The sequence below is a fragment of the Dryobates pubescens genome, chromosome 19 (assembly GCF_014839835.1).
Source record: "Dryobates pubescens isolate bDryPub1 chromosome 19, bDryPub1.pri, whole genome shotgun sequence".
In the NCBI taxonomy this organism is placed as follows: Eukaryota; Metazoa; Chordata; class Aves; order Piciformes; family Picidae; genus Dryobates; species Dryobates pubescens.
Window position 1 is genome coordinate 13,252,258 of NC_071630.1, and position 26,536 is coordinate 13,278,793.

Genomic DNA, 26,536 nt, shown 5'->3' on the forward strand with positions numbered 1-26,536 from the left:
CCCAGTCAGCCGTCCCCCGGGCGATGCCTGGGGGGCCCTCCCCGGCAGCAGCATCCTGGCGGATGCGGAGCAGATAGAGTTTCCGATGGTTATCGAGCCGGTGCGGAGCAGAGACACTGACCTCTTTGTTCCAGGGAGAACAAGGAAGAGCTCCCTGCAAGGGCTGGGGCCACTGAGGGGAGCTGGGGTGGGCACCCTGGGGTGCTTGGGAGAGCCCTTGAGGTGCTAGGAGCACTCTGAGGTGCTGCAGGGCTCCTGGGCACCACAGGGTCCTCCTTCCATTGAAGGGTACCCACAGATGCCCCCATACATGACTCCAGAGAGACCTTCCTGGCTATGATGGGCTGCCACAGTCCCTGAGGCCATGTGCCACCAGCATCACCCAGCCCCACATCCCATGCAGGGTAGGGGGGGTCTCTAAACCCCCAGGCCCATTTCCCCACCCACTCTGGCAGGTACAGCAGACTCTCCCCTACCTCCTGACCATGACGAGAGACATGGAGGTGCCACCACGGTCCCTGAGGGATCTCAGGCCATGGGCCACCAGCATCACCTACCAACATATCCTATGCAGGGGGGCCTCTCTAAGCCCCCAGCCCCATTTCCCATCCATTCTCTGACAGGTTGCTGCAGCAAGAGCAGCGTGCAGGCACTGCATGTGCACACATGTGTGCCAACCCCTACATGTGTGTAACAGCCCCTGCACAGGCGTGTGCCAGCCCAGAGTTTATCACTCTGCCAGCACTGGGCTCCTGGCAGCGATAAAGCTTCATCTGGCTGCGACTGTCAGGCTGAGTTGGAGGGTTTGGAAATATTGGGTCGAATAATTAGATTTCATATCGTTACCGCAGCAGCCATCGGAGGATCAGGCAGATTAATTCCTCCCCACCCCGCTTTATGCTCATTAATATTCATTAGAGATGCAGGAAGGCTGAGCTGGGCTAAGTGGGGAGCACCATTACCCCCTCCCCTACACTGCCAGCACCCCAACCCTGACCCAAACCCATTTCCCTGCCCTCAGCAGAGCCCACCCGTGACACTGGTGCTGGGGGACGAGAGCTGCTGGTTGTCCCAACTGCCCCTCGTGCCTGAAGAGCCTGATGCCAATGCTGTGATCTACAGGAAAGGTTGGTACTAGTGCCACACATCACTGTGCCCAGGATGGGGGGTGTCCAGGCATGTCCAGCTTGGCTTTTGGGTGACGGAAAGAGTGCTGCTGCTATGGAATGGGTCCTTGTCCTCCATCAGTCCTAGCACTGGTTACACTGATGCTGGTGCCTGCCCACCCCAACCTGTGCCTGTGGCACACAAATGTCTGCTGGGGCAGCATCTGCTTTTCCATGACGCATTGGTGGCTCTCTCTGGGGGCTTGCCCCTGTCCCAACCTTCTCTGGCTCCTGGGGGGTACAAGGAGGAGAGTCCCTGTACACAGCAACTGGTAGAAATGCTGGATGCAAGCACTACTGCATGCAGCAGGGGCATAATGAGGTGCAAGCTTTACAGGAAGCTTTACAGGTGAAGGCACTGGTGCAAGACTGCTTGCAAGCATTGCTGCATGTGTTGGTGCAATTAGTCATATAAGATTTGATGCAAGTATTAACCACAAGCTTGGTGCAGGACTCAGCGCAAACATTGGTGTGAGGATCAGTGCAGGACTCCGTACCAGCATGGATTCAGAAGTGGGTGCAAGGTGGAGCAGGAGGCTGCTGGCAGGCAGGGCTGTGCCAGGCAGCTCTCCACCATGGGCAGACATCGCCATCTCCAGGCAGACCAGGGCTAAGCCGTGGCTGGGAAAAGGCACCAGGAGCTGCCAAAGGAGCAGGGACAGGGACAGAGACAGGGGACAGAAGGGATAGGAGGACCCAGAGCCATGCAGCAGCACAGGGATGCCGGGGCATCACAGAACCATAGAATTCACTGGGTTGGAAAGAACCTCTAGAGGTCATCCCTGCAGTCACAGGGACATCCCCAACTAGATCAGGTTGCTCAGATCCACCATCAAGCCTAGCCTTGAACATCTCCAGGGATGGGGCCTCCATCACCTCCCTGGGCAACCTGTTCCAGTGTTCCACCACCCTCATAGTATAGAACTTCTTCCCAATGTCCAATCAAAACCTACCCTTCTCTAGTTTAAAGCCTAGTCCTAGTGACTGATGTCTTGGTGCATGCTGATCCCTCCGCTCTAGATGAAGCCCTGTGGTGCCGGACGACGCGTGCCCTGCAGGAGGAGGAGTCCCTCTGCGCCTTCGTGGTGGCCGAGCCGCCGGCCATCGCCAACCATCACACGGTGAAGGAGGAGCCCGGGGAATCGCCCTACCCAGCCGCCCTGCACTCGGACATCCAGCTGCTGCCACAGCAGGCGGGCATGGCTGCCATCCTGGCCACTGCTGTGGTCAACAGTGAGTCACCATGATGGAGAATACAGGGAGGGAGGATGTGGTGGATACCCTGGGACCAGGACTGTGCTGGGGATCTCCAGCCCATCACACTCATCCAGCTCATGGTGTATAAAGTCGTGGAATTGTGGAATTGTTTTGGTTGGAAGAGACCTTTTAAGTTCATTGAGTGCAACCATTAGCCAGACACTGCCAGGTCATCACTAAACCATGTCCCTCAGCACCACATCTACATGGTTTTGAAACCCCTCTAGCAATGGGAACTCCATCGCTGCCCTGGGCAGCCTGGGCCAGGCCTTGACAGCCCTCGGGAGGAAGGAATTGTTTCTGATATCCAAGTTAAACCTGCCCTGGCACAAATTGAGGCCTTTTCCCTTTGTCCCATTGCTTGTTCCTTGGGAGAAGAGATCAACCCCCACCTGGCTCCAACCTCCTTTCAGGGAGCTGTAGAGAGCCAGAAGGTCTCCCCTCAGCCTCTTTTTTTTCTCCAGGCTGAACCCCAGGTCCCTCAGCTTCTCCTCAGGAGACCTGTTCTCTAGACCCTTAACCAACTTTGTTGCCCTTCTTCTGGACCTGCTCCAGCCCCTCAATGTCCTCCTTAGAGTTAACAGCCCAAAACTGACTACAGTGTGTCCCTTCCCTTCCACAGAGGACGTCTTCCCGTGCAAGGATTGTGGGATCTGGTACCGGAGTGAGCGCAACCTCCAAGCCCACCTGATGTACTACTGTGCCAGTCGGCAGAGTACCGGCTCCCCGGCCCTGGAGGAGAAGCCCAAGGAGACCTACCCCAACGAGCGTGTCTGCCCCTTCCCCCAGTGCAAGAAGAGCTGCCCCAGTGCCAGCTCCCTGGAGATCCACATGCGAAGCCACAGTGGTACGGCATGGCACAGCACGGCATGGCATGGCAAGGCACCCTGCTGCAGCCAGGGGACGCAGCCACACACAAGGACCCCGGGAGCCAACTGGGTGGAAGGGCAGGGAGGCTGTGAGGCTCCAGCATGGTGACCAGTTAGATGAAGTTCTCTTCCAGTTGGGTTACCGGTTATGGGGCTGCTCAGTGGAGGTCTTCCCCCATCTCAGCCCTATGAAGAGGCTGGACCAGCCCCTGCAGCTGGCACAGCTTCATCAGGGTTCCCCATGGTCCTTGTCCTCCTTCCCTTGGCACTGATGTGTCTCTTGTCTGTCTGTCCTGCAGGAGAGCGGCCATTTGTCTGCCTGATCTGCCTGTCTGCCTTCACCACCAAAGCCAACTGCGAGCGTCACCTCAAGGTGCACACAGACACCCTGAACGGTGAGTGAGCCCTGTACCATGTCCCCATGGGGACACACCTGTCCCCAGCACAGCCAGGGGATGGAGACCCTCTCCCCACAAGTCTCCCCCTGCCCCACCAGATGTCATCCTGCCCACTCAGCCCTGTGCCATGTTTCCCCCAGGTGTCTGCCACAGCTGTGGCTTCATCTCCACCACAAGGGACATCCTCTACAGCCACTTGGTCACCAACCACATGATCTGCCAGCCAGGCTCCAAGGGAGAGGTGTACTCACCAGGAACAGCCCTGCCTGCCACCAAACCCCTCACCACTGGTGAGTATCACAGCTAGGGGACGTGCATGCCAGCACCCCACAGAAAGCTTGTCATTGTCACCAAGGACTATGGTCCCAAATGGGCAGGAAGGCAGGGGATGGGGTGAGCATTCTTGTGCCAAGGATGTTGGGTACTGGGATGTTTGGTACCAGGATGGCAGGCAACAGGATGTCTCACTACAACAAGGACTTTTGAGGTGCTGGAGCGGGTCCAGAGAAGGGCAACAAAGCTGGCAAAGGGCCTAGAGCACAAGTCTTGTGAGGAGCAGCTGAGGGAACTGGGGTTGTTCAGCATGGAGAAAAGGAGGCTGAGGGGAGACCTGGCTCTCTACAACTCCCTGAAAGAGGGTTAGAGCTAGGTGGGGGTCAGTCTGTTCTTCCTAATATCAAGTAACAGAACAAGGGGAAATGGCCTCAAGTTGCACCGGGGGAGGTTTAAGTTGGATATTAAGAATACTGAAAGAATGGTCAGGGATTGGAGCAAGTTGCCCAGGGAGGTGGTTGAATCCCCGTCCCTGTAGGTGTTTAAAAGACACAGAGGGACATGGTTTAGCAGCAGACTTGGTAGAGTTCAAGAATGGTTGGACTCGATCTTAAAGGTCTTTTCCAACTGATTCTGTGATTGTGTGTTGGGTCCTGGGATGCTGGTAACACTGGTGCCTCTCTCTGCCCTGGGCAGGGCTGAGCCAGCCGAACAACGCTCCCCAGCTGCGGAAGTGCAGCCTGCCAGCCTTCCTCCCCGAGGGGCTGCCGGCACTGCCACAGCACGTGGTGCTGCATGGCACCCTGCCCGCCCCACCGCCCGGCCCTGATTCCACAGCACACCCAGCACCGCCCTCCTCACCCCCTGATGCCAAGGCTGACAAGCTCTCACCGCCCACCCAGCCACAGAATGGAGAAGGTCCATCATCTTCATCATCCTCTTCCGCCTCCTCCGGCGAGGCCATCCGCATCAAGGAGGAGCCTGCTGGCAGCCCAGCAAGCGAGGCAGAGGTGCCAAAAAGTGGTGGCGCTGAAGAGGGGGGAGGTGGCAGCCCTGATGCCTGTTCCCGCACCTCATCCCCTCACAACTTGCCCTCAGCGAAAGTCAAGTTGGAGCTCGCCAGCCCCACACCGGGCTCCAGCCCAGTGCCCAGCGAGGCAGGGTCAGGCACGGCCGGTGGCACCGTCTTCCTGCCCCAGTATGTATTCGGCCACGAAGCTGCAGTGGTGCCACAGGCATCGGAGATCCTAGCGAAGATGTCGGAGCTGGTGCACAACCGGCTGAAGCAGGGCCATGGTGGCACAGTGCCACCTGCCATCTACACCGGTGCGCCAGTGCCCAAAGGTGCCACATGCTTTGAATGCGAGATCACCTTCAACAACATCAACAACTACTATGTGCACAAGCGCCTCTACTGCTCCAGCCGGCACCTCGCCGAGGACAGCCCCCCAGGAGCACGCAAGCTCAAAGCCCCCTCAGGACCCCTCAAAGGTCCCCCCACCCCAGGGACGCTGCTGTCCCCCTCAGCAGGCGATGGGCAGGGGACGCCGGTGGGTGACGGGGATGCTGGACGTGATGCGACGCTGCCGGTCACCACCCCAGAGGTGAAGGTTGAAGATGGGGGTCGCAAAGCCGGGTCCCCCGAGGTGGAGGGGGGGTCGGGGCGGTGCAGTGAGGACAGCCAGAGCCCCAGCAGCTCGGCGGGGGACGAGGGGGACGAGGACCCCAGCAAGACTCTGTGCGAGGCGTGCAACATCCGCTTCAGCCGCCACGAGACGTACGTGGTGCACAAGCGCTTCTACTGTGCCTCCCGCCACGACCCGCCCCTGCGCCGCCCCAACCTCCCCAAGATCCCCTTCCTCCCCCAGCCCCTGCGCACCCGCAAGCGCCGCAAGCTCTATGAGATCCACGGGGCCGCTCAGCACCCTGCCAAACCCCCGCCGGCTCCTGCTGAGCCCCCACCGGCCCCCGACCCGGTGGCGGGGGCTGCTCCCTCGCCCCGGTCCAGCCCGGACGCCGACGGTCCCATCGACCTGAGCAAGAAGCCACGGCGCCAGGGAGAGCCGGCGCCGGCGCCGTTGCCGCCCTTGGCCGACTACCACGAGTGCACCGCTTGCCGCATCAGCTTCAACAGCCTCGACGCCTACCTGGCCCACAAGAAATACCAGTGCCCGGCCACCCCGCTACAGCCCCGCACCCTCGAACACCTCCAGAAGATGAAGGGGACCATGCCTACCCACCTCAAAGGGCACCGGAGCCCCGGGAGCCCCGCTGAAGGGGACCCTGAAAGTGTTCGGGGGAGGGCAGCTCCCACGGGGAGCCCTGGCATCGCTTACTCTGGGGCAGACTCACTGCAGCGTCACCCCAAAGGTCCTCTGTCACCCCCCGGAGTGAAAGGACCTATCTCCACCTGTCCCTACTGTCCCCTCAATGGGGTCATCAAGGGTGACCTTCTCGAGCACTTCCGTAACGCCCACGGGCTCTTTGTGGCCAAGCTGGCAGCAGCTGGGCAGGGAATCCCCGACGCCCTTGTACCCGGTGCCAGCAGGACGCCCGACCCGCCCCTGCCCACAGCGTCACCCCCTCACCCCCCTGCCCCCCGCCTCCACCGGGACAGCTTCAACGGCAAGGAGGGTCGGGATGGGGACAGCCCCCGACCCCCTGCCTCACCCCGGCCCCCTGCTTCACCTGGAGCCCCTGAGGGACTACGGGAAGGTGCCCGTAAGCCCTCCAGCCCCCCAACCTACACAGACAGGGGGGTACAGACCCCCCCAGCCAAGGCTGTGCCCAGCCCTGTGCCCAACGGCAACCACAGGTACTGTCGCCTCTGCAACATCAAGTTCAGCAGCCTCTCCACCTTCATCGCCCATAAGAAGTATTACTGCTCCTCCCATGCTGCAGAGCACGTCAAGTAAAGCCCCTCCCGCTCTCTGCCCCCACCACCACCATCGGGGGGCTGCAGGGGCTGGGGGGTCAGGAACCAATTCCTGGCATTCTTCTTGTAGGAATGAGGGTGATGGAGGATCCCTAGGGAGGCTCCAGCATCCAGAGATCCCTTCGGTGTCCCCCAGACATCACCCTTGGGTTGGGGGTCCCAGGTCAAGGACCCTATCAGAGGGGAGCACAGTGCTGGTGGAGGGGCTGGCCCCCAGTGCATGCAGAACTCCCACCTCTGCCAAGTCTGATGCTGTGGAGAAACTGAGGAAGGTGCACGGTCCTGTCCCAGCTGGGGAGGGCCGCAGTGAGGTGGGGGGTGATCCGTGCCCCTGGGTAGACACTACAGAGATGGGGTAGGGGCACGGCAGGGCTAGGTTTGGCCCCCAGGCACCGGAAGAGAGTGGGTGCACCCCCAGCATGGACCAGCCCCTGGAAGAAGGCAGCAGTGAAGGTGAGGGTGGAGCTACCCCGGGCGCCGTGTGTATAAGTGTGTACAGAAATAAATATGTCTGCTAAAGCCAGGCTGCTGCTGCCTGAGGGGGGGACACTGCGGGGACTGGCACGGCCATTGTCACCACCCGAGGTCAAGGGCATCATGCTGGGGACAGGGACATTGTGGGTGTACAGCTGTAGGGTGTCAGGGACAGTCTGCAACAGTGGGGCAGAGCATGGCATCCCCATGTAAGCCCTAGCACCCCTCAGTGGCACTCACCCTGGCTGTCACATATCTGTGATGCAGCCACCAGACTGGGCTCCAGCTGGTGCTGAGATGCAGGCTGATGGCTAGTTTGCAGGCTAATTACGTAGCAGGCTACTGAAGCCCCCCACAGCCACACCTGAACCTGCTTCAGGTTTCTGCTACATTGGCTGGTCCCACACTGGAGCTTCAGACCCCCACAGTGGGGTCCCCAGGTAAGTGTGGCTCAGATCCTATGGTCCCTGCAGAGCAGCATGGTAGGAGAGGTGTACCTAAGCACCCCCAGAGCATGGCTGCTCTCCTCCCACTGCTTCTCAGTCCAGCACTGGTGGGAAGTAGGTCCTTTCCCTCTATCCCAGTTTGCCCACCCATTACCTCTCACTTGGGAACAGTCCCCCAGCTGCCAGGTCAGTGCAGCCTAGTGTCACCCAGGTTCTGTTTTGTTTCCCTCTTTGGTATCCCAGGAGCTGTGAGGTGGTTGCAGTACCCATGGGGCACAGCCAGGTCACCACCAGCCTGTGGGGTTGTGCAAGGGGGTGGAGTACCCCAGAGACTAAACCATCTCCCCCAAAACTCTGTGGCAGCCCTGCTCTGGGTGCCAGTGGTGCAGCAGTAGTCCTGAGCAGCAGGACCAGGCAGGAAAGCAGCTTTTGTCCCTCAGAATGGGACAACAGGCCTTGTGCCAGCTGCCACATGGATTTGGGGTGACAGAGCCCCTCTCCACCCCCTCATGCTTTCTCTGCAGTGCCAGGAGAAGGGGGGAGGGTCTCAGCCCCATGCCAGAGAATGGGGAGCAGGCTCTGTGTGCCAAACAGGGTGCTGGGATGTCAGGGAGGAAGAAGGCCACAGGTCCCTGGGGGAGCTTGCAACAGGTCCCCTCCTTGCACACTCTTGCACCATCACCCCACACAACCCCAAAGTGCCAAGTAGGGCAAGGGGCTGAGCCCCTCCACCCTACTTACCCAAAAGACAAGACAGCTGAATTCAGCAGAGCTTTGCTTAAATAAATATATTTACAGAGGAGCAGCTATCAAAGGCAGGGATGGCCACGCTCAGCCAGCGAGGTGGAAGGAAAGGCTATGGCAGGCACCATGGCAGCCTCTCCGCAAGGCATTGACCTAGCGAGGTGCTGGGACCTCCATGAATTGGAGCAGGGTTACAAAGAACAGGGCACCAAAGCCCTCACTGCAGCATCTTTATGCGGGGTATGGGTGGGAGGGTGCGGGGCAGGAGGCTTGGAAGCCCTGGGCTCGTCTCCACCTTCTTTGGCTCCTCAGTGGCATCCAGGAGCTGCTGCATGTAGCAGGATGTGCCAAGCAGGACATGGCCGGTGGCCTGCATGGTGAAGAGTGTCCAGCGCAGGGCTTCCCTGGGTAGGAAGGGAGGGGGGAAAAGGTGATGAGCATCCCTCTTTGCACCTCACACAGGTTATGAACAGCAAGGATGGTCCCCTCCTGCAGCATGCCCCCTCCCAGAGCCCTCTCCAGCCTTCCCAGCACTCACTTCATCAGCCGCCTGGCCCCGTAGCAGCGCAGGTCATAGGACATGCTGTAGGTGCCATAGAGCGTGGCCTTGACATTGAGGCACCCCAGGTCCTGAGGGTTGGTCTTGTAGAGGTCAAAGGTGACACAAGCAACATCAATCCTCTTTGGGGGCTTGTGGGACAGGCTCAGCTGGTAGCCTGGTGTCTAGGGGAGAGTGGGAGCAGAGTCACCCAGTGGTACCCCTACTTTCCCAGTCCCACCTCACCCAGCATCATGGATTCCTCCCAGAAAGCATCACATCAGAGAATCATTTAGGTTGGAAGAGACCTTTAAGATTATCAAGTCCAACTGTTAATCCAGCCCTGCCAGGTCACCACTAAACCAGGTCCCTCAGCACCACATCTCCACACCACTGCCCTGGGCAGCCTGGGCCAAGCCTTGACAACCCTCAAGGGAAAGAAATTGTTCCTCATGTCCAACCTAAACCTCCCCTTGGGCAACTTGAGGCCATTTCCTCTGATCCTGTTGTTCCTTGGGAGAAGAGGCCAACCCCCACCTGGCTCCAGACTCCATTTCTCCAGGCTGAACAACCCCAGTTCCCTCAGCTGCTCCTCACAAGACTTTAGCAGCTTCCTCGCTCTTTTCTGGACCTGCTCCAGCACTTCAATGGCCTTTTTAGGTTGAGGGGTCCAAAACTCAACACAGTACTCAAGGTACATCTTCAGTTCCCAGTCCAGGGGAACAATCCCTGTCCTGGTCCTACTGGCCACTGATCCAAGCCAGGATTCTGGTGGCTGCCTTGGTCACCTGGGCACATACTGATGCATCTTTAGCCAGCTGTGGTCTCCCCACTGATCCCATCACAGGATGCAGATGGGACCCAGAGGTGCGCACCCACCTTGCAAGCAGTCCAGGTCTGCCCCTTGCTCAGGGCCATCAGCACCGTGCCCTCCCCCAAGGTCCGGAAGAAAGATTCTGTCTCCACTGCAGTGCCATCTTCATCCAACACCAGTGAGATGGGCCCAGGGATGGCTAGGGCACTCTGAGCCTGAAAAGGTGCTGGGGGTGAGCAGGGCTGGGAGGTGACCAGCCCACCACCCACCTGGGTAGACAGACAGTCCCCAGCCAGCAGCTCACCTGGTGCAGCAGGTCGGCGAGGCTCTGGGCCATGATGCCCTTGCGCTGGCTGCGGTCCCAGTTACAGATGCGGTAGGGTCGGGGCCGTGGGGCCGGGCTTGACAGGAGCTGCTGGGTCATGGAAGCACTTGCTGAGACACATCTGCAGAGGGATGAAGGGGTTGAAGAGGGATGAAGGCATTGAGGTGTCCTGAGACTTACCTCCACCCCTGGCCAGTGCCAGAGCCCCCAGGTCTCAATGGGGGGCCAGGAGGTGTCAAAGCAAGGAAGGTTCCAATGTCCCCAACCTTGAGGGCAGCAGCTCTGGGCACTTACTTGGAGACAGGAACAGCCAGGCGCTGGCTCAGGGATTTGGCATAATCCATTTTAGTGCAGAGCACAGGCCAGCCTAACAGAGAAGAAAGATTCAGCCCTGATCTGGGATGCTCTTCACTCCAGGAGACTCTTTCCCACCAGCACCTCCTAACACTCAATTCCAGCACAGTGGTGACCAGCACTGTGGCACAGCTGCCTTTACACAGAGGCAGTGCCCGCCCTTTGGCCCGGGCAGAGTCTGCGTGCCAGCGTGGCTCTTGCGTAAAGCAGCGCATGAGATATTGAGTCAGCCCCAGAGCAAAGGTGACAACACAGAGCCGTGGGGCTGCACCCACAGCCCAGCCCCTCAGCAGGGCAACAAGGGCTTTGGGAGCCAACAGAAGCCATGGTGACACCCACAACCCTGTTGCAACCAGGAGCCCACTGAGAGAGTCTTAGAGACCAAGACTATGACAATCCCAGTCCCAGTCCCCACTCACCTCTAACAGACAGCAATCCCTTTCCACTGGATCTTTGCTGCTCCCCCCCCCCCCCACCCTCACCTTTTATAGCTGTCACCACAGGGTCTGCCCAACCAGCCCCGCCCCCTCCCGCCTCAGCCAGTCCCCTACTGGCTTGCTGGCATAAGGGGTGTGGCTAGTTCAGGGGGCGGGCCTATCTTGACCCCGCTGCGGGGAGGTGATGAAAGAGCATCCTCCAGGCCAGACTCCCCAACCTGAACCCTGTTCCTGCAGCCTGCCCCGCGTAAGCAGCCTCCCAGTTCCTCAGTAAGTTCCCTTCCAGGGCCCCCAGTAAACCCCTTCCCACTACTTCCAGCAAGCTCCTTCCCAGTACCTCCAAGCAGCTCCCTCCCAATGCCTCCTGTGATCATGTTCCCGGTGTCCCCAGCAAGCCCCTTTCAACTGACCCCTGAAAGCCCTCTCCCTGTGCCTCCAATAAGCTCCCTCCCCATGTTTCTATTGAGCCCCTTTGCAGTACCCCCTGCAAGCCCCACCCCCTTGCCCCCAGTAGGCAGCCTCCTGGGCATTTCACATCTCTGTCCCATCTCCCTAGTGTGTATCCCGGGGGCTGGATTTGGCCCCAGTTTGGCGAGCTGGGCAGGGCGATGGGCCAACTGGGATGTTGCGCCAGTCGGGCCAAGGGGCATGGGGTGATGGGTGCCAGACTGGAGGGTGAAGAGCCACTGGGGCTCCCACAGGGGTTACTGGGAGGTGTCTGGAGCGACTGGTGGCCCAGAACCTCAGGGTTCAGGACTGATGAGCCAAGGTGGGGGTCACAAATCTGTTGAGCACCCCCAGGGTGTGGGGCTGTGTGGGGTGAAGAAGCAGGAGAGTAGGCGCTACCCTGTGGGCAGCCTGGAGGAGTGCTTTAACGAGGGGAGCTCATTAACAGCCCAGTTAATGAGGGCGTGTTGGGCAGGATACTGGGGACCCACAGCCCTTGCTCCAGCTGGCATTGGGGCAGTGGGAGCAGTGCCCAGGGGGTGGAAGGAGAGGTGCAACACAGTGCTCTTGAGGTCTGCACCCCATAGCCGCAGTCTCTGGTGTGTTATGTGTGCAACATGCTTCTGGTGCACATATGGACTCCTTCACATGTATATCTCCCTCTATGTCCCCATCCAGATCTGTATTTGCCTGGATCTCCACCTGTCTCTATTTACATACATTGCTGTGTGAATCTATGTGTGGTCATGTGTGTGTTCATGTTTCTGCATGTGCACACATGAGGAGGTACGCATTAACATCTCTATGGTTAGCTGTGTATGCACATGTGCAGCTCCACAAACATGCCTTTATGTAGGTGTAGTTCCACATGCAGGCACACAGGTCACAGGGGTGTGTACCACACTGTGTGTGCCCTACCTGTGTGAGTACTTCCACATGTGTGCATTCACACTGAAGCACCTCCCTGTGCATGCCTGTCCCCATATAGAGGTGTACTGCTCCTATGTATGCACGTAGGGGGTACATATACATGAAGGTCACATGCATGCACATCCATCCTCACGCACAGCATGTACACACACATCAAGCTGTGTGTGTCCATCTGCATGCATGTGCACCCTCGTGTGTGCCCCTATACATCTCCATACGTGTGCAACCCTCACACATGTGTGCACCCCTCCACACGTGGGCATGCCTATGTGTCTGCCCATGCACATGTGTGCACACACATGTGCACCTCTCCCTTTATGCACGTGCATGTCCACTTGTTGCATGAGCATATACATGTGCACCCCTGGTTATCATGCACATGTATGTACATTTGCTATGTGCACACACAGGTGCACCCTCACCATGTCTGCACACACGCACCCTCACCATGCACACACACACGTGCACCCTCACCGTGCACACACACACGCACCCTCACCGTGCACACACACACGCACCCTCACCGCACCTGCACACACATGTGCCTCCCTCCTCACATACGTGCCCCCTCCTCGCGTACACACAGCTGCGCACACACACGCACACCCGCGCCCCGACCGTTCGCGCTGCCCGCCCCGGGCTGCGCGCGTCCCCTCTCAGGCGCGTTCGCGGGAGAAGGGGCGTGGCGAGAGGATCGCGCGCGCGCCCGCCCGCCCCTCCCCTCGCCCGCCCGCCCCTCCCCTCGCCCGCTCTCCCCTCCTCCTCGGGAGCGTCGCGTTCGGATGACGTCACGCCATGGCCGCCCTGCGCCGCCGCGAGTAGAGGCCCCGTCCTCGTCCCGCGCCGCAGCTGCCGCTTCGCCGCCGCTCCCCTTCCTTGCGTCTTTCCCCGCCCCCTGGCTCATCCCTTCCCCGCCGCTCCAGCCCGGCCCCGGCCCGCTGAGCCCACCCGCCCAGGTGAGCAGTTCCCCGCACGGTCGCGCTGGGCGGGCGCCGGTTGCGGCCTAGTGTCGGGGAAGGGGGGGCGGGCCCCGGCGCCGGCGGAACCGGGAAGGGGGGCGGCGGCCTTAGGCTGGGGGGAGCGGCCCCGGTGGGGGATGCTGAGGAATAGGGACATCTCTCTGAAGAGGAGGGAAAGCTCTTGGTGTGGATGCTGAGAAGGAAAGTGCAGCTCTCGGTGAGAATGGGGGGTGTGGGCCTACTGGGATGGGGGGTGGTTTGGGAAGGGGGATGTGGGGAGGGAAGCGAAAGTTGGGGGCTGATGAGAGAGTGACAGCTCCGGTTTGGAGTTGGAGGGTGTTGGGATGGGGAGGGGAGTTCTTAGGTTTTGGGGGGATTTGAGGAGGTCAGTCCTTGGTGGGATGTTGGGAAGGGGTGAGGAGCTCTTAGGTTTCAAGGGGTAAGGCAGGCCCAGAGGAATGTTGGGTTGGGGACGGAGTGACTTGGAGTGGGGAGTACTTAAGTTTCCAAGGATATTTGGAGAGGGCTGCCCCTGTTTTGGGGGGTGCAGCCTTACTGTGGAGGGGAGGGTGTTGGGAGAAGACAGTCCCAGTTAGAAGAGAGGATGCTGGGGAAGGAGCACAACAGGCTTGTGGTGGGGAGTCCTTGTTTTGGTTAGGTGTGCTAGAAAGGAATAGTTTCAGCTTAGGGTGCTTGAGGAGGTAGTTCACCTTTTGAAGGGTAGTGGGAGGGTCCCCGGTGGTATAGGCAGCTCTGACTGTCCTCCCTCCCCAGGCAGGTGGGAACGAAGAAAGATAACAGCAGAAGGACCTCAGCCTGGCAGGAGGCCTTGTGAGGTAAGGGAGATATGGAGGGAGCTGGGGACCAGGTCTGGGAACTCCCACTGTCATCAACAGCATATGGGGGGCCCTTTTGTGATGTGTGGATGGGTACATTACCCACAGGGGTCTGTTCTGCAATGTCTGGGTGTTTACCTGACCCATGGAGGCCCTTTCTGTGATGGGTAGGTGGGTACATCACTCATGGGGATCCTCTCTGCCATGAGTGGGTATGAAGCACCAATGTCACACTGGTTTGTGTTGTCCACCCAGCACAGCAGGAGCTGTGAGGTGCTCCCGGCTCAGAGCTGCCATTGTGGGTGCTGCAGCACACAGGCTGCTGGAGGTGGCTTAGATTCTCACTCCTGTGGGTCATCTCAGCAGCTGTCTTTTGGGCATCCACAGTAAAAATGTTTTCTTTTACAGCCACTGGTAGCTCAGCTCTTCTGAAACAGGTGTTACTGGTGCTGTAGCAAGGGCAGTACCTCCATGGTGCTGGTTTGTTCTTTCTGCCTTCCCCAAGCCTTGCCTAGATTAAGGAAAAGGGTCACAGTCTAATCAAGGCAGCTCTTTGCAAGGCTCCTGACCCCATGTTCCAAGCCAAGTTAGATTCTTGAGTGTGATTGATCTCAAATCCTACAGGATTCAGGAACAATTGCACTTGTTTTGTGTCATGAGGCCGAGGTGCTGATATTCCAAATGAGCATCTGTCAGTGGAGAGCTGCAGGAAGAGCCATAGGAAAATCAGTTGCACTGTGAAAACAAACTCCAGCAGCCCAGAGTGCCATTTCCCTTCAGCTTTCAATCCCAGAGCCTGCCTGACGGAAAGAGGTGGTTAACATCCCAACTCAGAGCTCTCTGAGCTCTGCTTTGACAATCAGCTGGCTGGAAATGGCTGTCACCAAGCAGTTCTCTTAAATGAATACTGCAAAGCAGCTCAGCTGTCTGCAGTGAAAACTTTCCTGAGGGCTACTAGGTGATTGAAGCTTGCTATGCATCTCCCAAGTCAGTGCTCCTCCTCTGATAAGGATGTATGTTGGTTAATTACCTCTGCTAACGACCTTAGTTTCATTCAAAGCAAAGGACTGGGTGCTCTGCTTTTGATCTACATCTCTTTTCACTTATGCCTTATGCTCTTTGCCTGGATCAAGAGGCATTTTATTTCTTTCTCCTCCTCTTGTTGCTGCTTTTTCTTATTCCCCCCCCCCCCCCCCCCCCCTTGTGCTTCTTGCCTTTTGTTTCTGTTTTCCACTTCTCTGTTCCCTAAATCTTTCTGAGCTGTGTTTCTTTTCACCTCTCCTGTCAGCACCATTCCTTGTTCATTCTCCTTAGCTCTTCACCATCCTAATGGCTGGACTTAGACCATGCTCCAGAACTTTCCTGTTCTGCTCTATCAAGTTTTCATTTATCTGGTGAATGGAAGCATTTTGATTTTGCATCAAGCTGTTAGAAAGTGCTCTTTCTCCTTTCTGTCACAAAGATTTCTGCCTGCAGCAAAGTTCTTTGCTTCTCCCTTTTGTGTCTGTCTTGTGAGCCCCCCAAGAGCTGTGAGGGTAGAGAAGCTGGGTATGTGCCTGATTCTTTGTAGGATGTCAAGATGAAGCTGATTCCCTGTGGAGCTCCAGTTTTCTGCAGGGTGCTCAGTGCCTTCCTGTTACCAGAGGTGCTGGAACTGACCATTTCCATACTATAGCCAAGAGAGATTCACATGGAAAAAGCTTTTTGTGGCACCCTATAAAGGTTCAGCCTTGGCAGAAGGAATTTAATGGATGGATGTGGTGCTTCCCAGGGGTGATTTTCCCTTGGTGCCTCTTTCAAATCCCATCTTAACTCACAGCTTTATCCTATAGGTGCTGCAGTGGGTTAGAGTAAGCTGGCATCTTTTCCTTACTGGTTGCAGTTCACCTGCTGCCCAGACTACCTGCAGTTACTTGTACCCAAAGCTTAACTTTGTTGGCTTAATTAAAGATGCTGCTCAAACTTTCCCTGAGTTGTTCTAATTGAAAACAGCACAAGGTAGAGCAATAAACAACAAGATTTGAGCCTCCTGCCAGCAACAGGCACTGTCATGGATCCAGAATGTGTGTCAGTGAGCAGGGACATCTACAACTAGATCATACTGCTCAAGAGAGTCCCAAACAACCTGACCTGGGATGGTTCCAGGGATGGGGCATCTCCAAGCTCTTTGGGGAACCTGGGCCAGTGTCTCACCACTTCTTCCTTCTAATTTTGTGTCTTTTGATGCTGTTCATTTAACAGACATTAGAAGTTGGGCTTGATCTTGAAAACAGAGCTGCTGCAAAGAATTCCAACTCTCTGACTCATCTACCTCTTGCCTTGGGCAAATCACCTAAGAAAAGTGTAAGGCTTACCATATGATTTAAATTGTATCCTGGGATTACTTGGCAGTACTGAAGATGAGTTTTAGAAGGCAACTTTTAAGTAGCAGAAGGCTTTTCTTTTGCTGTTTTTAGTGCTGTGTCAAGGGTTCTTCATTTCAAATCTTGGATGTCATGAAATGGTGGGGGGGGGGGGAAAAGTACAATGTGGCTGAAGCAGGTGACTTTAACTTGCCCTAACAGATTCCTTAACACCACCTCGATGTATGGGGCCTCTTTTCACCTGTGAAAAGTGGAAATCTCTGTGGTTTTCAAATGTTTTCCAGTAAGGCTGTGAGGCTGAAGTGGGAACAAGATGTTCCCTTCCTCGTTACAGCCAAGTCCTTGCAGGTGAGGATGGCCCTGTGAATGCCCAGCTTAGGAGGAGGATCTCATGGGAGCCATGAAGCATTGACAGAGTGAAGGGGTGGTTAATGCTTCATTCCCTCATTTAAACAAGTGTGGTCAGCAGCACTAGGGCATGGATTGTTCCCCTGTACTGGGGGGCAGGTGCTGGAGCAGATCCAGAGAAGGGCAACAAAGTTGGTGGAGAGTCTGGAGAACAAATCTTGTGAGGAGCAGCTGAGGGTTGTTCATCCTGGAGAAAAAGGAGGCTGAGGGGAGACCTTCTGGCTCTCTGCAACTCCCTGGAAGGAGGTTGGAGCCAGGTGGGGGTCAGTCTCTTCTCCCAAGGAATCAGTGACAGGATGAGAAGAAATGGCCTCAGGTTGTGCCAGGGGAGGTTTAGGTTGGACATGAGGAACAATTTCTTCCTCTTGAGGGTTTTCAAGGCCTGGCCCAGGCTGCTCAGGGCAGTGGTGGAGTCCACATCCCTGGAGGGATTGAGAAGCTGATATATGGTTCTGAGGGACATGGTTTAGTGGTGATCTGGCAGTGCTGGGTTAATGGTTGGGCTCAGTGATCTTAAAGGTCTCTTCCAAGCTAAATGATTCCACGATTCTGTGTTGTAGCTGAGTGCAGTGGGGCTCTGCCTGGGCTGCTGAGCAAGGTGATGAAGTCCCAGGTCTTTTATTCAGGCCTCTTCTTCAGTTCATGTGTTTGGTAGGCTGTCTCCAGCACTGCTGGGTCACTGACAGGGACATTACAAGGCAGCAGGGACTGGCTGGGGGCAGGAGGCCCCAAGTGGAGCAGCTGGAGGGAAAATCTTGCTTGCCCTGGGTGTTCTCTGTGGGGACAGCAAGTGCCATGTGGCTCACACCTTGGGGGGTGCCACGTGCTTACCGTGGGTGGGACGGCTGGAGAGTTTAGCTGCCAAATCTTCTGTTTCTTCACTGGGAATGTGTGAGCTGCTTCTGAGGAGCTTTCAGCTCAGTGAGGTGTGCACAAGTGGCTCTAGAGGTGGGAAAAGACTTGCTTTGGGCTGAAAATGAACCACTGCATTTGCCCCACAGCATCCTGCTGGACAGGCTGCCCCAACATCTTCAGCCTGGCAAAGTGAGGGGTTAGTGAGGTTCAGCAGCAGCAGCGCTCAGTGACCTGCTCTGCTCTGCTTCAGACTTGCAGAAAATGAGCATTTGGCAAACCTCAAGCAAAGAAAGTCAGGTTTGGAATGGGAGATGCTGTGCAGCTTTGACCAAAGCAGCTTTGCCTGGACTGCCTGTAGTTTCAAAGAGCCTCTAAAGATAAAATGTTGCAAAGTGAGAAGTGATAGACCTGGTTCTTGCCCCACATCCTAGGCTGCAAGTCAAACAATCTTATCTGGAGGCTCAAGGTTAATTTTTTGCTTTTAGAACTGGTTTTGAAGACAGTAAGAAACTGTTTGGGGTTTAAGGCACAGAAATTCCAAGCTTCTGATGAGGGATGAAGCCTGTGGATTTCTGTTTTCCTGCTTATGTCAGTGTTTCTTGAGTTGAAGAACTTCCCTGGAGTCATTTTTCTGAGGTTTTTCTGTGACTGAGGCAGGGTGGAGAGCAAAACAACCCCAAGAACCTCCCCACAACAAAACAAAGATAAAAAAACAAAGCCCCTTAAAAAGTCCTCCTAGGCTTTCAGAGATTTGAGGTGAGCTGTGATCTGTAGATGGCTCTTCCTCACAGAGTTGCTGCAGTCCCCTAATCATCCTTGTGGTCTTCCACTGGACTCTCTCCCTATCTCTTGTGACCTAGGGTGCCCACAGCTGGACTCAGGACCCCAGAAGTGGCCTCACCAAGGAGGTTCATCAAGGAGAACCTCCTTCCACCTGCTGGCCACACTCTTCTTCATGCACTTCAGGAAAGTATTTGCCTTCCTGGCTACAAGGGCACATTGCTGGCCTATGGTGAACTTGTCCACCAGCACTCCCAGCTCCTTCTCCTAAGAGCTGCTTACCAGCAGGTCAGCCCCTGGCCTGTGCTGGCACAGGAGGTTGTTCCTCCCCAGGTGCAGGACCCTCCACCTGCCCTGGTTGAACCTTGTGAACTTTCCTGCCTGCCCAGCTGTCACTGAATGGCAGCACAGCCTGATGGGGTGCCAGCCACTCGTCCCAGTTCTGTATCACTGGCAGTTGTCTTCTGGTCTTCATCTCCCTACTTTTTCCTGCTTCTGATTTTACCTTTGCATGTCCTGGATTTGCTTTGGGGAGTTTTCCCAGGGTGGCACATAAGATGGAGGCAAAAATATGGTTCATTAGCTCTGGGGCATCTTTTCTTGCCTTCTGGTGAGCTTGGAGCAGCAGCCCTTGGAGCAGCAACCCTGAACTGTGGCTCTCACCAGAATAATTTGGTATATGAGGTGGTGGAGGAAGTAAAAAGGTCTCTGTGTGTTGCTTCACTGTCTGCAGGGAGGAGGACATAAGGTTGCTGTTCCTTGAATCCGGGGAAATAAGGACCGAAGCCATACCGCCTGGGTTTTGTGAGCCTCTCTGAACCAAGCTGTCAGATTCTGTGCCTCTTATCTGTTCTGGGGATGGAAATTAACAGCAAATGACTGTAACTGGATTTCTATAACAGCTTGAAGAGCTGCTGGCTGAGGTGAATGGCTTACACTTATCACATGAGCCGCTTCATTTTGGCTTCTCCCCGTCCCTGCGAAGGTCTCGGTGTGGAGTGCAGAAAGGTGTTCGGTTCACCGAAGGATTTTCTCTTTGGCTCTGCCTCTTCACGTGAAATCAGAAAACAAATTTCCTGAAGGCATCTGCCCTTGACAGTTTTCTCTTTCTCCTGGCCTCTTGAGGCTGACCTTTCAGATGCAGCAGGCCAAGGCGTGCTGAGTGCACGCGGAGTGGAACTTCTCAGGCACCTCGGTGATTAAAATCTCTGCTGCTTAGCTTGGTTCTAATCAGTAACCATTTGTCCAAGCCTTTATGAGCTCAGCATCAAGCAGTAAAAATATTTTGTTTCTGGTGCAAGGTTACATCCTGTTTAACAATCCAGAGCTGCTCTCAGGAGGCAATTGCTGGCTTCTCATTTAGCTTTTAACTTCTCGAGCGAAAGCAGAACTTTGGCAGCGAGCAAGAACCAACTTCAGCTGCTCAGAGGAATAAAGAGCAGGCAGCAGGATGCTCAGAAAGCGACTCTGCCACTGCTCGAGGCCCCATCAGATGTTTAGATCATCCTCCCATTTATCCATCAGCTCATATCTGTGCAGGGCTTTGAACACTTGAAGCGGAGCACAGTTGCTAGGTCCTAGCTCCTGCTGCTTCTGGGAGTCTCTTTCATTTTGTTCTCTTTCTCAGCTCCTTCTCTGCAGATCTCCCCTAGTCTAATGAGCAGCGTTTGCTTGAGTGAGGCTTTCATCTTGAGGGTTTGCTGCAAATGCCAGCTAATAATGTCTTCACCAGGATAAAGGCAGGAGATGTTATCTCAGTGATGACAGTGCATCTGGCAGCAGACAAGACAGAAATACAACAGCCCTGGCCCTGGCAAGGCTATGAAGCAGCAGATGAGCAGCACAGGGAATGATGTTGTCCTGCCTTCCTGATTTCCAAGCATGGGCTGCAAGGGATGCTGCACATTCCCCACGCTTACCCTCCTGCTGTATTTCAGCACTGACATAGCTGTGCTCCCACAGCATGGTGGAGCTTGGAAGGGTCTTCTGGAAATCATCTTGTCCAGTGCCCCTGCTAAAGCAGGGTCACCCACAGCAGGCTGCCCAGAATCACAGTGTCCAGGTGGTTTTGGCATCTCTCCAGAGGACACTCCACAACCTCTCTGGGCAGCCTGGTTCAGACCTCCAGCACCATCATACCAAAGCAGTTTCTCCTCCTCTTCAAAAGGAACCTCCTGGATTCCAGTTTGTGCCCACTGTCCCTGGTTATGGTGCTTGGCACCACTGAGAGGAGTCTGGCCCCTTCTTCTTGCCCCCTACTCTTTAGTTCTTGCTGAACATTGAGCAGATTTCCTCTCAGGCTGCTCTTCTCCAGGCTAAACAGCCCCTGGTCTCAGCCTTTCCTCTTCACAGAGATGCTCCAGGCCCCTCAGCATCTCTGCAGCTTCCAGTGGACTCTCTTGAACTGAGGAGCCAGAGCTGGAGCTGAGTATGCAGGATGTGGCCTCATTAGGGCAGAGTGAGAGAGGCAGGAGAACTTCACAGAATCAATAAGGTTGGAAGAGACCTCAAAGATCATCAAGTCCAACCTTTCACCCAAGACCTCATGACTACTAAACCATGGCACCAAGTGCCACATCTAACTTCCCTCAGCCTGCTGGCCACACCCTTCTTCATGCCCCCCAGGAGAACCCTGGCCTTCTTGGCCCCATTTCTGGCTCGTGGGCAACTTGTCCACTAGCAGTCCCAGGGCCTTCTCTATGGAGCTGCTTCCCTGCAGGTCAGCCCCTGACCTGTACTGGTGCAAGGGGTTACTCTTCCCCAGGCTGCCCTTGCTGAATGTTATGAGGCTTCCCTCCAGCCTGGCCAGGTTCTGTCATGACCAAAACAGTCTGGGTTTCAGATGCCATGGAGACCTGGATTTGCTTTGCTCTCATTTGCAGCGTGTGGCAGTCTGGATGCTGTGGCTTGGCCTCACCTTCTGCCTGTCTGTGGTTTGCTCTCTGATGCAAATGACAGCACAACCTTGGCTGTGCAGAACCGGTTGGGAAGGTGACGGGCTGGGTCAGGAAAAGGTGAAGCAGTGCAGAGCTGCCTTGTCTTTTATTTCAGGAAGGATTGCTGGATGTGTTTGATGGAGCTGCCAGAGCCTTGTGTTTGCAGCAGTTCTACTCCAAAGGTCTCAAAAATAGCAGGTCAAAATCTGGTGATTTATGGCATGGTTCTGTAGCAGCAGCAGTAACTGTGTCTGCAGGGAGGTTGTAGCTAGGAGCAGCTGAAGTAAAAGAGGATGGCTGCTAAGATGAGGAAGTTTCCTTGCTTGGTCACCTTGTGGCTTTTCATTGGCCCTAAATATGCTTCTGTTGGGTTTGCTTTAGCTTCTTTTCTGTCTGATGGCCACCCAAGCCTGTTCCTGTGTAGGCTTTGGGGTTTGGAGGAGGAGAATTTTGTCCCCTGGAAAGGTGCCACCTTGAGAGGAGCTGATACTTCTGTTGAGCCATTCCACTGGTCCAACCAGAAAAATGTAGTGGGTGCTTTTAGCTCTCTGAGTGGTTGGCAAACTTGCTGAGACACCTTTCTCAGCTTGGGCTCTTCTGAGGCAGCCCAGCACTGCTGGTTATTGCTGAGGGGGGTGAGGAAGGGGTTGTTTGTAGGGCTAAGGAAATGCTGCAGGAGGAGAACCACAGCCAAAGGGTAAAAGTTTTTAATCACCAGGAGCTTTGTGTAGATGTGGAACAATAATGCTCCTCAGAGGAGGCAGCTCAACCAGTTCCTTGAGTCAGACAGTTCCATCATTCATGGGGGGTTTGATTTTTGGAGCAAAGGTACTGTGATAAAGCATGTGAGTGGTGAAGCACTGGAACAGGATCCCCAGAGAGGTTGTGGAGGCTCCAACCCTGGAAGCCAGGTTGGATGGGGCCTTAAGCAACGTACTCTAGTAGGAGGTGTTGCTGTCCACGACAGGGGGGGGTGGAACTAAATGACCTTTAAGGACCCTTCCAACCCAAACCATTCTATTGCTCTGTGTTCATAGATTCAAGCAACCTTTTCTTCTTTAAGAGGTAAAATACAAGAGAAGGAACTCTGCAGGTGAGGCTTGCTTGATTTGCCAACTCCTTTCCCCCTGACAACTGTTTTCTCCTCTCTGCAGATTCTTGGGCACTGATGGATGTTTCCGACAGCCCTGAGCGAAACCCCTGCTCTCCTGAGGAAGACCAGCAGCTTTCTGATGAGGAAGTCCTGAAAGAGAGCGGTTCAGACCGGGAGATCGATGGAGAGGCTGGGCAAGGCAGCATCCTGGGAGAGGAGGAGGAGGATGGAGCCAGGGGACTGAGTCACGGCGAGGAGGAGAACCACTCAGACGAGGAGGATCGCTTAAGTGAAGCCAAGTCTCAGGAGTCTGAGCAGGGTGGGGAGCTGAAGAGCCCTCCAGCTCGCAAAGGAGAGGAGGAAGAGAGGACAAATGACCTTGGTGATGAAGCATCCTCTGTCACCCGTGAGCTGGACGAACACGAGTTGGACTATGATGAGGAAGTTCCCGAGGAGCCGGCTACGGCTGCCACAGAGGAGGACGGCGAGAAAGCTGCTGGGGAGGATGACGAGGAGGAGGAAAAAGGAGATGATGCCCATGAAGATGAGAAAAAATCCAGCAGCAAAAGTGATGATGAAAAGGATGGCCAGGATCCCCTCAAGGAGAAGAAGAAGGAAGAAGATGATGGAGAAATCGATGACGGAGAAATCGATGTAAGTAGGAGCTGGGCACGGGTGGGCAGAGCGCTGCAGGGTGAAGCCTGTCTTGGTGTTTCAGAAGAGCTTGGCTCCTAACTACCATGACAGGAATATCTCTGTTAGCTGTGTCCTGAAGGTGCAGCTAACACTTTTGCTGTAGAGATAAGGCTATAGTGGAGACCAAGTCCTGAACTCGGCTGGGGTGTCTAATGCCATGAGCTATAGAAAAGCTTTGTGCTGATGCTGACAGAGCAATCACAGATGAGCTTTGTTCCCACTGAAGGGCTCCAGTGCTTTAAGAAGCTATTTTGCCCCAGCTCTTGGAAGAGTTTTGGGTGATGCCAGTGGTAGATGACTGAGAATCAGAATTGTTTTGGTTGGAAGAGACCTTTTAAGATCATCAAGTCTAACCATTAGGCAAGCACTGCCAGGTCACCACTAAACCCTTTCCCACATCTCTATGGCTTTGAAAGCCCTCTAGCAGTGGGACTCCATCACTGCCCTGGGCAGCTTGGGCCATGCCTTGACAGCCCTCAAGGGGAAGAAATTGTTCCTCACATCCAACTTAAAATTCTCCTGGTGCAACTTGAGGCTGTTTCCTCTCATTCTATCACTTGTTCCTGGGGAGAAGAGGCAAATCCCCACCTGGCTCCAGCCTCCTTTCAGGGAGTTGCAGAGAGCCAGAAGGTCTCCCCTCCACCTCTGTTTCTCCAGGCTGAACAACCCCAGGTCTCTCAGCTGTGAATTAGATGTTCATGAGCCATCTCATGAGTTCAGGTTGAGAGGCTGGTGTTGTAGAACAGTTGCCATGTTCTTAAGGGTCAGGTGTGTGCATGAAGCCCATGGCCTGAGTTGTTTGTTGGGCTCTAGCAGCGTCTGGATGTGTGGAAGAGGTAGAGAAGTTGCTGGGCTTTCTGGAAAGTCTCTAACCTGACTGTGTGTGGTTTGGGTGATGGGTTCAGGGATGTGCAGCCCCAATAGCTACTGATTCACAGTTGAGAACTGTTTCACTCTTGCAGGCAGAAGGAAGCAAGACAAAGCAATTCTAGAAGTAGAGTGGAAACCCTCCTGTGGCTTCTTAGTCTGGTGGCCACCTACTTGAGCCCAAATACCAGGAGTGAAAAACACCACATAGAGAAATGACCAATCCACAGCTGCAGTCTGGCTCTGTTCTCATCCATGCTAAAGTGTTCCTGCATGGCTAGACTGGGTTGGGGCAGCATTGTGAGCATGTCCTGGTGACCAGACAAGGAAGGAAAGGACTGGGGGTAGGATAGGAGAGGATAGAATAGAATGGAATAAACCAGGTTGGAAGAGACTCTCGAGATCGAGTCCAGCCTATTATCCAACACCACCTAATCAAGTAAACCATGGCACCAAGCACCCTATCAAGTCTCCTCCTAAACACCTCCAATGATGGTGACTCCACCACCTCCCCAGGCAGCCCATTCCAATGGCCAATCACTCTGTGTAGAATTTCTTCCTAACCTCCAGCCTAAACCTCCCCTGGCACAGCTTGAGACTGTGTCCTCTTGTTCTGGTGCTGGTTGCCTGGGAGAAGAGACCAACCTCTGCCTGTCTACAACCTCCCTTCAGGTAGTTGTAGAGAGCAACTAAGGTCTCCCCTGAGCCTCCTCTTCTCCAGGCTAAGCAACCCCAGCTCCCTCAGTCTCTCCTCACAGGGCTGTGCTCCAAACCCCTCCCCAGCTTAGTTGCCCTTCTCTGGATACCTTGCAGCAACTCAACATCTTTTCTAAACTGAGGGGCCCAGAACTGGACACAGGACTCAAGGTGTGGCCTAACCAGTGCAGTGTACAGGGGCACAGTGACCTCCCTGCTCCTGCTGGCCACACTGTTCCTGATGCAGGCCAGGATGCCATTGGCCCTCTTGGCTGCCTGGGCACACTGCAGGCTCGTGTTCAGCCTACCATCGACCAGCACCCCCAGGTCCCTCTCTGCCTGGCTGCTCTCCAGCCACTCTGACCCCAGCCTGTAGCACTGCCTGGGGTTGCTGTGGCCAATGTGCAGAACCCGGCACTTGGATGTGTTCAATCTCCTGCCCTTGGCCCCTGCCCATCTGCCCAGCCTGTCGAGGTCCCTCTGCAGAGCCTCTCTACCCTCCAGCAGATCAACTCCTGCCCCCAGCTTGATGTCATCTGCAAATTTACTGGGGTTCTTCAGCCAAGAAAGAGGGATTCATGGTTGGGGGTGGTGTTGCCTTGCATTGCTGTGTGGTTGCCCTAGCCACATGCTTGGGAAGCTGGAGAAATGCTCCTTCCTTTTTGTTGGAGAGTCTCACATTGTGGATCTTTTTACTCTGACAGTCTTTTGAGGAGTTCTGTTGCCTTAAAAAGATGCTGCAATTTTCTTCTTCACCCCCATCCAGGCAGGTGATTTTTGTTAAAGCCACACTTCTTCCAGAAGTTTTGTGTCTTCTTTTGATCCAGTCAGGAATTTCAACGTGGTATGGGAGAGCTCAGGTGGAGCAAAAGAATTCCTGGAGCCCTGACTCGCTGCCTGCTTCCTGATTAAAATATGAATGGCTTCCCTTTGGAGTCTGAGGCATTCTTGGGAGCCTGCTCCTCACAAAGCACAAGATGAATCTCTGCTCTGGTTTTCAGACATGAACTCCTAGCAGGGCTCCCAGCTGCCTGCTTCCGAGGAGACCTCACAGAAATAAATACTTTGCCTTTTGTTCCAGGAGAGCCTTCCCAAAGACTTCACACAGCTCAGTTGAAAGGAGCCCAGTTGAGCTGGTTATACCATTCACGCCTCCTTGAATGCCATCCCCAGCCTGGGGAGGGGGAACTTAAATCTCTCTGGTTTATGCTGCTTTCACAGCTCCAGCTTGGAGAGGTGGTGGGGAGGTGAGGGGAGGGGGGTGGGGGGGACATGCTTAATGCAAATTTTAATTGGAATATAGGAGCAGTCTTCCAAAGCTGCTCTTGTTCAGGAGAGCTCTCCTTCTGTTGCCCTGAGGAGTGCAGCAGAAGAGGCTGGTAACAGTAACCCATCTTCTTGCACATCCTTTTGTTTTCCTACAGCTGAATGATGGGATTTTTTTTTTCCCCCCCTTCTCTCCAGCTGCCAAACTGATCAAAGTACAAGAACTTTCTTAATCTTTTCCACATAGACAACTGCTGTGGCTGCTACAGGGGGGGCTGCAAGTGCCACACAAAGGGAAGGTCCCCACCAGATGCTCCTCCTTCAGATGTTTTGTATGCTGAAAGCTTCTCTAGGGTGGAACGGAGGCAGAGCGG

General features: G+C 55.3%; 3 protein-coding genes across 14 annotated transcripts in view; 2 read left to right on the forward strand and 1 right to left on the reverse strand.

Moving 5' to 3' along the window:
* The window catches only part of ZFPM1 (zinc finger protein, FOG family member 1), a 46,210-nt gene extending 38,803 nt beyond the window's left edge, over positions 1-7,407 (forward strand). For 3 of the 4 annotated variants that reach the window (XM_054170082.1, XM_054170080.1, XM_054170084.1), the window contains 6 exons: positions 1,022-1,127; positions 2,187-2,399; positions 3,046-3,270; positions 3,592-3,687; positions 3,831-3,980; positions 4,660-7,407. In XM_054170082.1, the coding sequence (XP_054026057.1) occupies positions 1,022-1,127; positions 2,187-2,399; positions 3,046-3,270; positions 3,592-3,687; positions 3,831-3,980; positions 4,660-6,878 (3,009 nt within the window). In that variant the 3' untranslated portion in view covers positions 6,879-7,407. The remainder of the gene's footprint in view (positions 1-1,021; positions 1,128-2,186; positions 2,400-3,045; positions 3,271-3,591; positions 3,688-3,830; positions 3,981-4,659) is intronic. The other variant, XM_054170081.1, reaches the window with a different exon arrangement.
* A 1,190-nt stretch (positions 7,408-8,597) lies between these two features.
* CIDEC (cell death inducing DFFA like effector c) lies at positions 8,598-10,786 on the reverse strand. The gene is made up of 5 exons (XM_009904461.2): positions 10,534-10,786; positions 10,219-10,360; positions 9,980-10,129; positions 9,101-9,285; positions 8,598-8,966 (listed from the first exon to the last, which is right to left on the reverse strand). Exons 1-5 carry the CDS (start codon positions 10,581-10,583, stop codon positions 8,780-8,782), a joined length of 714 nt encoding a protein of 237 aa, XP_009902763.1. The 5' UTR covers positions 10,584-10,786; the 3' UTR covers positions 8,598-8,779.
* A 2,390-nt stretch (positions 10,787-13,176) lies between these two features.
* Positions 13,177-26,536, forward strand: part of ZC3H18 (zinc finger CCCH-type containing 18) — a 58,595-nt gene continuing 45,235 nt past the window's right edge. For 6 of the 9 annotated variants that reach the window (XM_054170068.1, XM_054170071.1, XM_054170072.1 and 3 more), the window contains exons 1-3: positions 13,177-13,363; positions 14,141-14,202; positions 22,699-23,291. In XM_054170068.1, coding sequence (XP_054026043.1) covers positions 22,713-23,291 — 579 coding nt within the window. In that variant the 5' untranslated portion in view covers positions 13,177-13,363; positions 14,141-14,202; positions 22,699-22,712. Of the gene's footprint in view, positions 13,364-14,140; positions 14,203-16,443; positions 16,546-22,698; positions 23,292-26,536 lie in introns of all 9 variants that reach the window. The other 3 variants (XM_054170069.1, XM_054170070.1, XM_054170077.1) reach the window with 3 other exon arrangements.